Source organism: Corvus kubaryi, unplaced genomic scaffold, assembly GCF_017639235.1.
Source record: "Corvus kubaryi isolate FWS band 111438036 unplaced genomic scaffold, C.kubaryi_AGA036_p1.0 134, whole genome shotgun sequence".
NCBI lineage: Eukaryota > Metazoa > Chordata > Aves > Passeriformes > Corvidae > Corvus > Corvus kubaryi.
This window is the reverse complement of record NW_024580668.1, coordinates 12,212,354-12,225,419: the sequence shown is the minus strand read 5'-3', so window position 1 is coordinate 12,225,419 and position 13,066 is coordinate 12,212,354. Positions and strand designations below refer to the sequence as shown.

At 52.3% G+C, this 13,066-nt stretch overlaps 1 protein-coding gene across 1 annotated transcript; it reads right to left on the bottom strand.

Annotated features, from left to right (window-relative positions):
* Nucleotides 1-8,088: 8,088 nt before the first annotated feature.
* On the bottom strand, nucleotides 8,089-11,956 carry LOC121675694 (perilipin-3-like). The gene is made up of 8 exons (XM_042051347.1): nucleotides 11,943-11,956; nucleotides 11,198-11,277; nucleotides 10,322-10,510; nucleotides 9,952-10,034; nucleotides 9,465-9,720; nucleotides 8,928-9,127; nucleotides 8,665-8,793; nucleotides 8,089-8,561 (listed from the first exon to the last, which is right to left on the bottom strand). The coding sequence occupies exons 1-8, from the start codon at nucleotides 11,954-11,956 to the stop codon at nucleotides 8,160-8,162; spliced, it is 1,353 nt and encodes a 450-aa protein (XP_041907281.1). The 3' UTR covers nucleotides 8,089-8,159.
* Nucleotides 11,957-13,066: the final 1,110 nt, after the last annotated feature.

The following is a 13,066-nucleotide window of genomic DNA, read 5'->3' as shown; positions in this document are numbered from 1 at the left end:
GAAAAAAATTATTAAACATATCATAGAATAAATTAAATATATTTATTTGATGTAGATATTTATATATTGTGTATGTTATTATTTATTTAATAAAATAAAGGCATTCTGCTTCTCCAGGTGAAGGAAGAAACGTGTAGGAAGGTTATGAGCAAATCCAGTTCACCCTGATGAGTGTCTCCCACCACTCCTTCAGAGCACTCTAGCTCTCCCAGGACCATCCCTGCCCCTTCCCACCCCACCATCAGTCCTTCTCCTTGAAGGAAAACACCAGCTCCATGCAAAGCTGGATAAACAGGATGAGAAGGGCTCAGGATCAGAGAGGGGAAGCCATTCCCTGGTCCTGCAAGGCTCCCTGGTGGCAGGATGTGCCCCCCTCTCTCTGCCACAGAGGGCTGGTGCAGATGGGAGAGATAGCCCAGGTTGGGTCACAGGCCCAGCAAGGGGTCAGCTCCTGGGCCTCCCAGCAAGAAGCAACAGCTTGGGCTGGAGGGCAGATGTGGGAAGAGATAAAAGAAAAATAAATATCATTAACCAAAGACACTGCTCTTTATGACTATAAAGACACACAAATTGTCACAGAAGTAAAAGCCCCTGACACACGGCCTGGAAACCTGTGGGGGAGCTTCTCCTACAGAGCTCGGACACATCTTTGTAGATATTTTCCAGAAATTGAGGGAAAGGGTAGTGATGTGTACTAGTCTGAAAGCAAAGCAGGGAACGATCCCAAGTCAGAACTACACTTTAAGAGGAAAATTAAAATCAATGCAATAGTACAGAGACACTGCCAGAGTCAGGACAGAGCCTGGCACCTGCCGGGCAGGGCGCTGGGAGCAGCCCCATTAAATGGTGGCTGCAGCCCTGCTGAAGTGATGGATGTGGCTCTGCTGAAGCCCTGATCCTGTAGAAGGGTCTGGTGCTCCCCTGCGGGTCTGGTGCTCCCCTGCATGTCCAGTGCTGCTTATGGAGCTCTTGTCCTCTGGGAAGCCAGGAGGTCAGGGCTGCCTGTGCTGTTCCAAACCTCAGCTTACAGCCAGGCAGGAACGCTCGGTTCCTCCCCCTGGGCGGAGCATCTCCCAGTGGGATGATGTAACTTGATGGGCCATGCAGTGAGGCTTGGTGGCCCATTAGCAGAAGATATGGCCTGGAGGGAGTTATCAGGGATGTGTCATGGAAGAGATAAAGAACCCTGCCCCAGCTGGTTTCAACAGCTGGTGATAGAATGCTCGATTTTGGTTACATCTTACACTGTAACCTGAGACAACCTGAGACATGACGTGTGCCCCATCAGCAACTGGATGGGGAGGTACAGGGCACAATTCAGGTACCTATTTACAGGTAGGGAAGAAATAGCATGGATTAGGATGCAATGTATGTTATCTACTACAGTGTTCTCTGTGTTTTATTCCTGTGCAGTAAATAGTCTGTTTAAAGTCATCTTATGTCTGTTAGGCTTGTGTCTGTTAAATAAATAATTCATTTTGTAATAGACCTGATTGGGCATTATTAAAGAACTTGTGAACAAGAATGGTTTTTGGGGTGTTGGCCACCCCAATAAAGCTCCTGCCTGCTTCCAAAGGCCTGGGCAAAAGGCAGGGACTTATCTAAGTTCCCATCTCCATTTGTATCACCCCTCTGCCCCTGCTGCTCCAGGCACAGGGACACAGCTCTGAGTGACGGCAGCAGGGAGCTGGGGGAGCCCAGACACCCCAAAGTGTCACCTGCTGGTCCTGCCCTCTCCCTCCCAATTCCCATTTATTGATGAGTCTGGACTTCAGCTCTTTGTCTCAAGCACCTGTGCCTGACCCCTCTGGGAAAGTGAAGGTTGTGCCACAGCACTCATCCTTCAAAGCCTTCCAATCCCACAGGAAAGCAGCACTTCAGGGGTTGTCCTGCTGTGTTCCAGCACTGCTTTATGGATTAGCCAGCAGCAGGTGTGCTCCGGGGCTGTTTCAGTATGAGCAGGAAAGAAAAACAAATGTTAAAAAAAAAAAAATTAAAAACCAAAACCAAAGCAGAGCCTTCACTTGAGGGTGGCCCTGGTGCTGCAGGGGCAAGGGCAGGCAACAGTCAGAGGGGTGTCCATCAAAATCCAGCATGGGCACAAAGGGAGGTGGGAATATTTAGCTCTCAGTCCTTCTTTTAGGAAAGCACAATAGGATCATCCAACCTGGTGAGCATCTCCAGGGCAGGGAACAGAGCTGGGAAGGGGCTGTAGCCCCAGGAGTGGCTGAGGGAGCTGGAAAGGGGCTCAGGCTGGAGCAAAGGAGGCTCAGGGGGGACCTTGTGGCTCTGCACAAGTCCCTGACAGGAGGGGGCAGCCGGGGGGGTCGGGCTCTGCTCCCAGGGAACAGGGACAGGAGGAGAGGGAACGGCCTCAGGCTGGGCCAGGGGAGGCTCAGGGTGGACATCAGGGAAAATTTCTTACTTAAGGCTGGTTTAGCAGTGGAAGGGGCTAAAAAAAGACCTCCAAGCTCATCAAGCCCAGTCATTAACCCAGTACCATCATGCAGGCAGAGAATAAAACTAGGTCCAAAAGCAGGAATTTAATACAAAACAAAATTGCAACAATTGTTGTCTCAAGTGGGATGTCCGGGCTTCCAGCCAGCCCTGTGAGCTCCTGTCAGCATCAAGCCTCCTCCAACCTAGCCTGGAACACTGCCAGGGATCCAGGGGCAGCCACAGCTTCTCTGGGCACCCTGTGCCAGGGCCTCCCCACCCTCACAGGGAACAATTCCTTCCCAGTTTCCCACCTATACCTCCACTCTTTCAGTTCAAAGCCACTCCCCATGTCCTATCCCAGTGCACAGGCTCAGGACCACCTCAGGTCTGATCCTTCCCTGCTTTAACCACTTCTTCAGTGCCCAAACCTTCAGTGAAGCATAAAACCCTTCATGCTCTGTGCACCTGAGGCTCACTGTCCCTCCTTGGGGCCATGGTTCAGCCTCCCCAGGAGGATGAGGGGGCCCAAAGCACCCACAATACCACCCAAACTGAGTGTCACGCCCTGATCTGCTGGGGGTCAGTGGGAGGGGACACAAGGCAGCCAACAGGAGACATCACAAGCAAAAATACTTCACACCCCTAAAGCTGCTTTTTTTCTATTCCACGAAGTGACAGGTGCTCCCAATCAGTCTCTCACAAGGTAAACACTGCATTTGGGTTGTAATTTGTTTAGCAAGCCTTCTATTTCCAGCTGTAATTACCCCATCAAGGCAGCTAAATGAAGATGACATTTCCAGTGACCTTCAGCTCCCAGCTGCCATCGCCATCCCACGGGGGAGACAGAGCAGGGAAGGGACACAGCACAGCGTGCCCCAGGTGAGAGGTGCCTGGGAGCTGCCAGCCAGGTGTTCCTCCAAAATCAGCCAGCACAAGGCAGAGCAGGGTTCTAGGGAGAACAGCAGACCCAAAATGGTGGATTTCTCTGCCAGGGAAAAGGCTGCTGTAGTTGGTATTTGCTCAAATGGGAGAGCTCAGGATGTGTTTCCTCATGGAAAGATCCTGCAGAGCCGAGGTACGCGGGGATAGCGCCCTGCAGGATGGTCTGTGCAGGAGGGCTCATGTGCAGTGTAAATATTTTGGGGTTCCCCTTGCAAAGGAATTGGGTTTTCTCCAACATTCACTCGCCAAAGGGCAGAGATGGTATTTTGCCTCGCACTGAGACACCCAGTGAGTCAACTTGATAAGATACACACACAGAGCCCTTAAAATAACTCTAAAAAATGAGCTTCCAGTTCTTTTCCATCTGGTTCCTCTCCTGCTCTCCAGACTTCTGCACCTTGCCCCAGGTGAGCCCATCTCTGTCCAGCATTCCCTGCTGCTTCTCTGCTCCCATCCTCCAGACACTCAGTTTACCCCTCCTCCCCCTCACTCACCGAATTCTCACCTTTAATCCCAATCCATCTTGGAGGATTTTCCACTGTTTTTCCATCCAGCCTCTCACCTCTGGCTGTCCCCAGCCCTCCTGGTGTCTCCTCCTCCAGGTCTCTCATGCTTTGCCATTGCACCTCATCCTGGCCTTAGTCTCAAAGTTCTTCCCACCCTTCCCAGCTGTTCCTTTCCCAGATCATCCCCTCTAACAGCTCCCATGGCACCCTGCCTTCCAGGGCACCTGGGGAGAGCCAGGCAGGAATCTGTGCCTCCTGCACTAAGCTCCTGTCACTTTATGAAGCAAGAATAACAAAAACACGAATTAAAAAGTGAAATCCATGCCGAGAATGGCACAAAATCCAATCGTGTCAGCATCCAGCAGGTTAATCACCCTCCAGACCACCACCCCTGAACTCCACTGCTGGAGAAGCTCAAGCCATGGCTGTATCTAAGTAAAGACAGGAATCAGGGAGTCCAGGAAGCCAATGCTGCAAATGAGCTGCTCCTGCAAATGGATTTTGCTTTCCACAGGAGCAGCTCCAGTGACCAGAGGCAGCAGAGCAGGGTAACAACTCGCTGGCCGTGCTCTGTACCCACAGGAGGAGCTGGGCCCTGTTTGCTGCAGCAAAGGGCAGCCCAGCATCGATCAGGGCAGCAGCCTGTCAGTGCTGGAAGCATCAGGGGCTTTAACAAGCCCTGCAAAGATCGTTTGGAATTGTCACAAGCTCACACTTGGTTTGCAAGGCAGCCTGAAGCAGATTTATTGACCTCCTGCACCATCCTCAGGGTGCAGAGGGAAGGAAAGCAAAGGAATGCTCAAAGTCCAGCTCAAAGGCCAGCCAGGACCTGCCACAAGAGGCCCCTGGCAGAAGCATCTGAACGAGGGAAGAGCTGAATGCTGACAGCAGCAAAGATTCTGGCTGGAAAAGCATTGGAATGCTTCAACAGGGAGTGCAGGGCACTGCAGAGTGACGGCACTGCAGGCACCTGCGTCCTCTCCAACAAACTGGTGTTCTCCAGGGCTCCCAAACCCACACTGATCTCCCCTGGCTGCTGCAGGCTGGCACCATCCAGCTCAGACAGCAGGGAAATCCCTCCAGGTTTCTCTCCCCTGCCCTGGAACTCTTGGCTTCCTCTAACAAGAGGAGATGTAGTAGGAAAGGAAGGGGACAGGGGAGGGAACACGAGGAAAGCACAGGGCCAAGCGCAAAGCTCCTGCCTGCCCACATCAGCCACCAGAGCAGGGCCCACATCTGATTTTACTCCCACACTGATCAGCCACAGCAACTTCAACCCATCCCATTCCAAATTAATTCCAATGAGTTTTGAACGTCTTGAAGTTTTCCAATCACAAGAACTTAGGGTGACACAGAAATTGGAACCCAGAGAGCTCCTGGCTCTGCAGGGCCCCAGCTCCTCAAGCAGCCCTTCAGGGAGGCCTCAAACCTTTACAAACTCAGTGTGTTCTGCAGCAAGTAACAACACAGCTTTGTAGGAGGGATGACAATGACCAAGAGTGACAGGAAACATGGAAGTGAGAGGGGGAAATTAAGCTCCTTGCAAGCAGCTACAGAGCTTTTGCCTTTCAGCACTTGCTGAGAACTTCACTTTCCCGATCTATTGCCTTAACAAAGCTGCTTGGGAAACTCTCCTTAAGCCATTCCCCCTGCCAGGTGGGAAAACATGGAACAAGTTGGTTAATGCTTCCTAATTGCACTCATAAAAAGTGTGAGCCTGCTGGAGTGATGCCCAAGGAGGCCTCCACCCAACACCAGCACATTCATTCCCTGACCTCCAGGTCAGGCATTTGAGCAGAGAACAGCAGGGGCTGCAGGAAGATCAGCAGGACATGAATGTGAGAATGAAATAATTAAAACGTTGAGCAAACTGGCAGAGGGACACGGTGGCATCCACCAGAAGTGGAACAAGAAGCAAGTGCCCCTGCAAGTGCATTTAAAGCTTAAACCAGCCCAGAACTGAGCTGGCACACGGGGGCACAGCAGCAGCAGGGGAAGGCGAGACCCAATCACCAGGGCAATAATTACCAGAAGCAAGGAACACTGCATCATTCCCAAGGGCTGCTGAGAGCCAGAGGAGGTGCCTCAAGGCACATCTTCCCTGCCAAGGTGTTTGCTTAGGGCTGTCACATTACCAACACATTGCTCATTTCTATCCAAAATTACTCAAAATAAGCATGGAGAGTCGGGCAAAAGCTCAGAGACAACGAAGAACAACCTGGATACTTTCCCAGAGCCCAGAGGAGTTTCAGCCTTAAACACCGCAGGAAGCCAGTGCATTCATCGTTCGGAGCTCCTTCCCACCTTGATCCCCTGCTGTCTCTGCAGCACAGATGAAAACAGATCAGATGAGAAAGTCAAAGTACTCCCATGTGCAGCTACTCAGAGTTTTCCTTCTTGCTTGGTGTAGGAAGTCCCCGCGGCTCCCTGAATCTTTGGGTGTTAAACAGTCAGACAGGGAGAGGCTTCCACTCCCCAAGCTCTGCTTGGGAAGCCTCCTCTTTTCAAGCAGAGCTGTAGGAGCTGCCACAAGAAGGTCATTTCAGCCTGTGGCAGCTCCTCTGCTGCAGTCCCCGTGGCCTAAAAAGCCTTTACAGGTGTTGGGCTGTTCATTAGCAGCCCCAGCAGAGGCAGATCCCAGCCACACACAGCACTGGAGTTCCCAGCTGCAGCTACACAGGGTCCCACGAGCTGTGGGCCCAAGGCACAAGCAGCCAGGAATGTTCACAGTAAATAGGTTTAATGGCCATGCAAGAACACATCCCACTGATCCATGGGCAGAAGCAGCAGGATTCGCTGGGATAAGTGCTATGCTAACACAGATCAGACATGCTGCACTGACAAATCAATACCAAGTGCAGGAATGCCCAGCTATTCCTTAAAATTCACTTTTACAGTCAGGCAAGTTTAAATTTCAGGCATTCCTAGGTGGTAAGGAACAACTTTGCCAGTAAGAAGCCAACACACTTGTTTACTTCCCACCAAGCAGCAGGACTGGCTCCAATATCCCCAATTCCCAGTCCCCCAGTTCAGCAGGAGTTACAGGAGGCAGAACTGCTGAGCTTTTCTCCTGAGAGCACATAGTGGAGGGATGACCCCTGCAATTTCTCTCTCACACCTCAGCAACACCTTGGCCTGGCAACCTCATTTGCCTGATTATTTTGCCTTCAGCACGAACTGGTTGCTACAGGAGGAAGACACTTGTCTGGTACCGGGCATGCTGAGCTCAGGGAATCAGGATCCAAACCTTTCCTGCCTGAGGGATTTGTGTTGCATCAAGGAATAATTGCTGCCCAAACAGTCCTGCCTCAGCACAAAGCCTGGACACACAGGGGTGGAGGAGGAGCAGTGCTGCTGGAAAAGTGATCACTTTTACGTAAGAGAGGAGGAAGTTCCACCTCTTCAAACCCACATTCACCATCCACAAAAAAAGCCCCCTCCCCAGTCCCTGTTTCTGACCCTCATGGAATAATTTCAATTATCTTTAAATTAAAAAAATAACTCTGGAAGAAGCAGTACTCACATGAGAGCAGATTCCACTTCTGGTCTTGAAGACAGAAGGATGAGAAGCCAGGAGCAGAGCTTTTCATCTCTGAGTCCCACAGGCACCTGGTCCATTTCCTGGCCAGTCTGAGGGCACTGGGCTCCCCAGCCTCTTCCAAAGGGAGCTGGACACGGCACTGGAAGAGCTCTGAGCTCCCCAGAAACGCCTGGTCAGGAGAGGGCAGTGCTGACAGCAAGTGCCTGTCACCCACCCCCGGTGCCTCTCCATCAGAGAGGCCACAGCTCTCCCAGGCCAGCTCTCCCACACCTCCCATCCCACCAAGCTGAAGCCTTCCCCAGGCAGCAGCAGATAAACACAGGAGGAGAACTCAGCCTTGGAGGAGCAATGCCAAGGGATGCCAGGGCTCTGGCAGCTCCCCCAAGCATGGGACAGGACCAGCAGGGCCGCCAGGCTCGGGGGAGAGGAGGAATTAGAGCTTCCTAGGATGTCAGGGCTTACTGTGATCCTTCCTGTAGCACTGACTGCACCTCCTGAATCCCCGAGGGCACAGTGGAATTCCATCGAGGAATAGATGGGAAGAGTACAGTTCACACCCACTGAGCAATACTCACAGTCTTTGTCCAAGAGACACCAGAGCCAGGGGGTTTGTATGCAGCAGCTTTATTTTAAGCAGTTATGACCCAGTAGCAGCAGCTTTTAGGAAGACAGTTCTCTACACTTTACACTTACTGAGGGTTTAATGCCAACAGCAATTACTCTTTTCTCCTTTACATGGGGGTGCTGGAGGTTTCCAGATGCCCAGCTCCTGCTGCCTCTGCCCCCTTCTGGGAGGATCGATCCTCCTGGCAGGGTTCCTCCTCCTCCCTGGGGGAGAAGGGTCCCACCAGCCAGGACAGAGGAGTGTTGTGCTTCAGGTAATCCAGCAGCTCCTCCATGTACTCCTGGATCACAGCCAGCTTCCTCTGGCTCAAGACACTGCTGGACAAATCCTGGAAGGATTTTGCCGCTGAGAAAGCAGCATGCAGCTCCTGGATGGCAGTGAGAGCCTGTTTCACCTTGTCCTGCAGGCTGCAGGGAAGGCCCTGGATGGCAGCCACCACCCCACAGCAGGTGAGGTGCAGCTGCTGGGTGATCCTGCATGCCATGAGCAGGGTCAGAGACTCCATCTCCTGGGAGGAGGCAAGAAGGACAAGATCAGGAATAAGTCACTTAATTAAAAAAAAACCCCAAGGGGATAACCAGAGCCCTTTGCCTCCCTCCCCAGGAGGGCACCTCTGGCTCTGTAGGGCTTTCATCTCCACTCTCTTTGAGGTACTTCCTACTCCAGTCCAGCCACATCTGGTGTAGTTTCTCCTGTCCCTCCTGAAGCTTTTGATCAAATCCTTGCTTAAACACCTCAATCTGTGGCAGGGGAAGATCAGAGTGTCAAGACAGACAGATTGGCTGGGGAATTGCAAAGCTTTTCAGCACAGCAATGAAGGGGAGAAAAGACCAAGGCTTTGGTCCCCTCCAGCCAGGATCTGGGCTCTACCTACCAGCTCGATGATGCAGTGGAGCTGTGCCAGGGCCCCCTGCATGCCCTGCCAGGCCTGCTTCATCCTGGCTGTGGAGTGCAGGTGGGCAAAGAGGCGAAGCTCCTCCGAGAGAGAGCCCAGGCGCACAAAGTACCTCCTCTGCTCCCGCTGCTGCTCCAGGGGTGCCACGTCTGTGCCCTCCTCACACACTGCCAGCTGGGCTGGGGACACAGGCAGTGCCTGAGTCACCAGAGGTGCCACAGTAACAGGCTCACGAGATGCCAGACTGGGAGCCAGGTACTCTCCAGTGTGGCACCAGCACAGGGTGCCCAGAGAAGCTGGGCAAGGGTCCCTGGAAATGTCCAAGGCCAGGCTGGACAGGGCTTGGAGCAACCTGGGAGAGTGGAAGGTGTCCCTGCCCATGGTGAGAAGCCCAAAATGAGCATTAAGGTCCCTTCCAGCCCAAACCATTCTGGGATTCTCTTCTTCCCATTAGCCCCATTCCAGAGTAGTGGGGTGAGGAATGGGGCTGACCATCCCCAGACACCCCTTCCTTACCTAGTTCATCATTTCCAATAGGGAGAGAGCCACCTTCTGCTCTCCCCAGCACAGCCTCTGCTCCACAGACACCTGTGTGTCCCACTCCAGGCTCCAGAACCACCCCAGCAGTGCTGGGCACCGTGGGTCTGGCATCCCCCATGCTGCTCTGCAGAGCCTCCTTGGTAACATCCATCACCTCCAGCACTTTGCTGCTCACAGCATCCTTCACATCAGCCACTCTGGATGACATCAGCTCCTTCGTGTCAGAGAGAATCTGGGGAAGAGGAGGAATGGCAGATAATGCAGTGGGTTGTGTCTTACACCGAAATTCTGAACTGCACCAAGAGGACAAATAGCACAGTGTCAGGTGAGTGTTCACTCTTGTAGGAACTTGCATCGCACACTCAGGTCCTCACACAAGAGCCTACATTGCTCCCAGGCTTAGAAACCCCCCAAGAACCAGGCCCCTCTGCCTGCCAGGGACAGCATAGCCTTGAATTCTTACCTGTTCCACTGGCTTTTGAAAGAGTGGCAGCTTCTCCCCCAGTTTCTCCAAACCCTTGGAAGCATACTCACTCGCTGCAGCAACTGAAGAGAGAACCAAAAAAAGTATCAAAACTTGGTTTTCTGCAATTTCACCTCAAGTTCCATCTTGCAAAAATCAGTTTCAGGGAGGTCAGCATCAGAGCCAATCCCCAAGTCTCCATCACACTGCTGGGATCAGGGCTCAGCTTTAGCCTTATTTAGAAGCCAGGAGCTGTCCTTTCACTGTGGTGATGGAGAGGTGCATTTCTTCATCCCAGCACTCCTCCCAGGTGTGGAAGGAGCCAGGGAGTCCCTCCCAGGCAGGGGCCTGCCCTTCCCCAGGGCATTACCGTGGGGCTCCAGGGTGGCTAGCACTGGCTGCACACAGCTGGCCGTGGCCTCGGTCACACTCTGCACTCCTTTCTCTGCAGCATCACACACAGACCTCAGGTAGGGGTGGCTCTCCTTGGTGGAGGCATAAGCAGCAGAAACCACATCACAGGCAGAGCTCACCAGGCTCAGGTCGGCCAACTCCTTCACTGCAGCCTGGAAGAGCAAAGAAAAATGCAGCCATGAAGCTCCAACCATGGCCCTGAGCAGTTCTGCCCTGAAATTCCCTGTTTGGGGGGAGATGTGACCAAATCACCTGGCCTGGCTGAGGGAGAAACTCTTGCCTTGCTCACACACTTAATTAAATCCATAACTCAGCTGTGACACGAGCTGGGAAGCTTTGGCATTAATGATGGACCACCCCAGGAAAATTTTCCTCTGACACAAAGAGCATCCAAGTTTGGGGGCAAGCTCAATTCTTCTGCCACATACCCATCTCCAGTTCACCTGGAATGATTATCCAACAAGCCAATGTCCCAGGAAAAGCCCCACCAGGCAGGACTGAGTTGGTTTTAAGCTAACAGGCTTCACCCTCGCCTGCAGGGATGCTGCTGGTCACAAGAGCAGCAGGTCTCAGGGATGCTGGAACATTGGAATCTTTCCATAGGAGCACTGCTTGCAGCAAGCCAGAATCTTGAGTTAGAGAAACATCTTTCCTAGCCAAGAACCAGCCAGTTTTGCTTAGCCTAAGAGGCTACAGGGACTTTAGGCTCACATTTCTGTATACGTTGTCACCCAGAAGCTGCAGGACACCGCCTGAGCAGAGGAAACTCCTCCTTTTTGAGGGCTCCCCTCAGCCACAGCAGGGCCACCTCCCCACACCCCGCAGGGAGCACCTACCTCCTCCTCCTCCGTCTCTGGGGGGCTCTGGACAACCTCCTCCTTGTCAGGCATAGCAGAGGCCATGGCAGCTGGACTGCAAGGAACACCAAGGCTTTAGGGAGAGATCCCCCTTCCAAGGGGACGCTCCCCTCTAAGGTCATAAAAGAGAGAAGTTCCTTTACTCCCTATTCAGGGGAAACCCCTGAAATGGCCTCATAGGAGGGGATCTGTGCCACTTGCAAATCTACCTGGTTTCAAGTGGTTTATGATGATCAAAGGAACAAGGAGGATGTTCTTCCCTCACCCCAGAGACCAAATATTATCCATATATTTAGGAGAGGCACAAGGTACCTCCTTCCTTCCCACCGAGGAATTCTTAAACAAACAAAATAACAACAGCAGAACTGGGGGAAAACAGAGCTCAAGGCTCTGCCCTGCTGTTATCACACCCCAACACCTGAATATTCCCCCTGCAAATTCCAGAACAGGACCTTTTTTACCTACAGGATGTGAGCAAACCACCAGCAAGGAAGAACCAGACACCCACCATGCCCCATCACCCCCTCCTGCCTTTTTATAGTGCCCAGGATGGGGTGAGGAGGGACCCTCAGGGCCTGGCAGCTCTGGGGAGCAGCAGGAAGGATCCAGTCCCTGTCCTGGCCGATTAGAGGGGATTAGGACTGAAATGGGCCCTGCTGTGGCTCGTTAATTACTCTGTAATTAGGCAGGTACACCTTGCCATGTGTAAAGCAGCTTCACCTGGAGGCTTCCATTCCATCAGCAATGACTGTGGGAATGTGTGAAGCAGTTTCCCATTCCTAATTAGTGATATTTAATGATTAATCATGTTCCTAGATTAGGGATGAGCAATAAGATTTTGGGTTATTTAAAGGGAACTTAATCTCTAAATTTGAGGTGCCACAATCCTGTGCTAGCCACGTTCAGGGGTCTGTGACCAGGTGTGTACAGGTCTCCTTTTGTCCCTGCATTCTGAGCATTGCAAGAAATTGAATTTATTTATTTATTAAAATGGTTTTTCTGATGGCAGACACTAAGTACCAAAGATCACCGATTTTACACTAAATATATGGCGTTATCTGTGCTTTCTCAGGCACTTTTAATGGTAAACTCAGTGTTAGAAAAAGATAAATAAACCACTTTGGGATGGCCCTGGCTGCACGAAGATGCAGTTTGCTGGGTGAGGAGCCTGGGTGATTGTGAGGCTGCCAAACAAACCTCTTTTAATGGCCATGGAGCTGCTGCAAGCACAATGCTGGAGGCTCATGCAGGAAATCCGGGGGTTGTGACACACTGTCCCTTATCAGAGCTCATTCTCACCATAACAGAGGCCACCAGAGTAATCACTGAAATGTCTCAGGATGTTCCCTGGGGTCTGTGCTGCAGGAGAGGGAAAAAAAAACCCCAAGTACACCCTGTCCTCCAGACAAGCCCTGGAGCAGTGCTGAAGTGCTGCTGGAGGATCCACCAGCCCGGAACACCTGGAGGGAGGAGCAGTGGTTGTGCTTTGCCTCGAGGTTTGTCTTTCTGGTTTGGGCTGTGACAGCAGCAGCCCTGGAATGTGTCACCCTCCAGCACAGAGCTCCCACTGCTCAGCTCTCACTGCTCCTGCAAGGCTTTGGATGACCAGGCAGTCACCTCATACAGGGACTAAAAGGTCCTTGGTGGCCTGAGATGTCCAGGCAGTCCCCTCTGCCTGCAGCAGTAACAGCCTCGAGTTCCACCAGGGGAGGTTGAGGTTGGATATTGGGAAAAATTTCCTCGCCCAGAGGGTGGTCAGGCATTAGAACAGCTGCCCAGGGCACTGGTGGAATCACCGTCCCTGCAAGTGCTCAGAAAAGCTGTGGGTGTGGGGCCTGGGGACA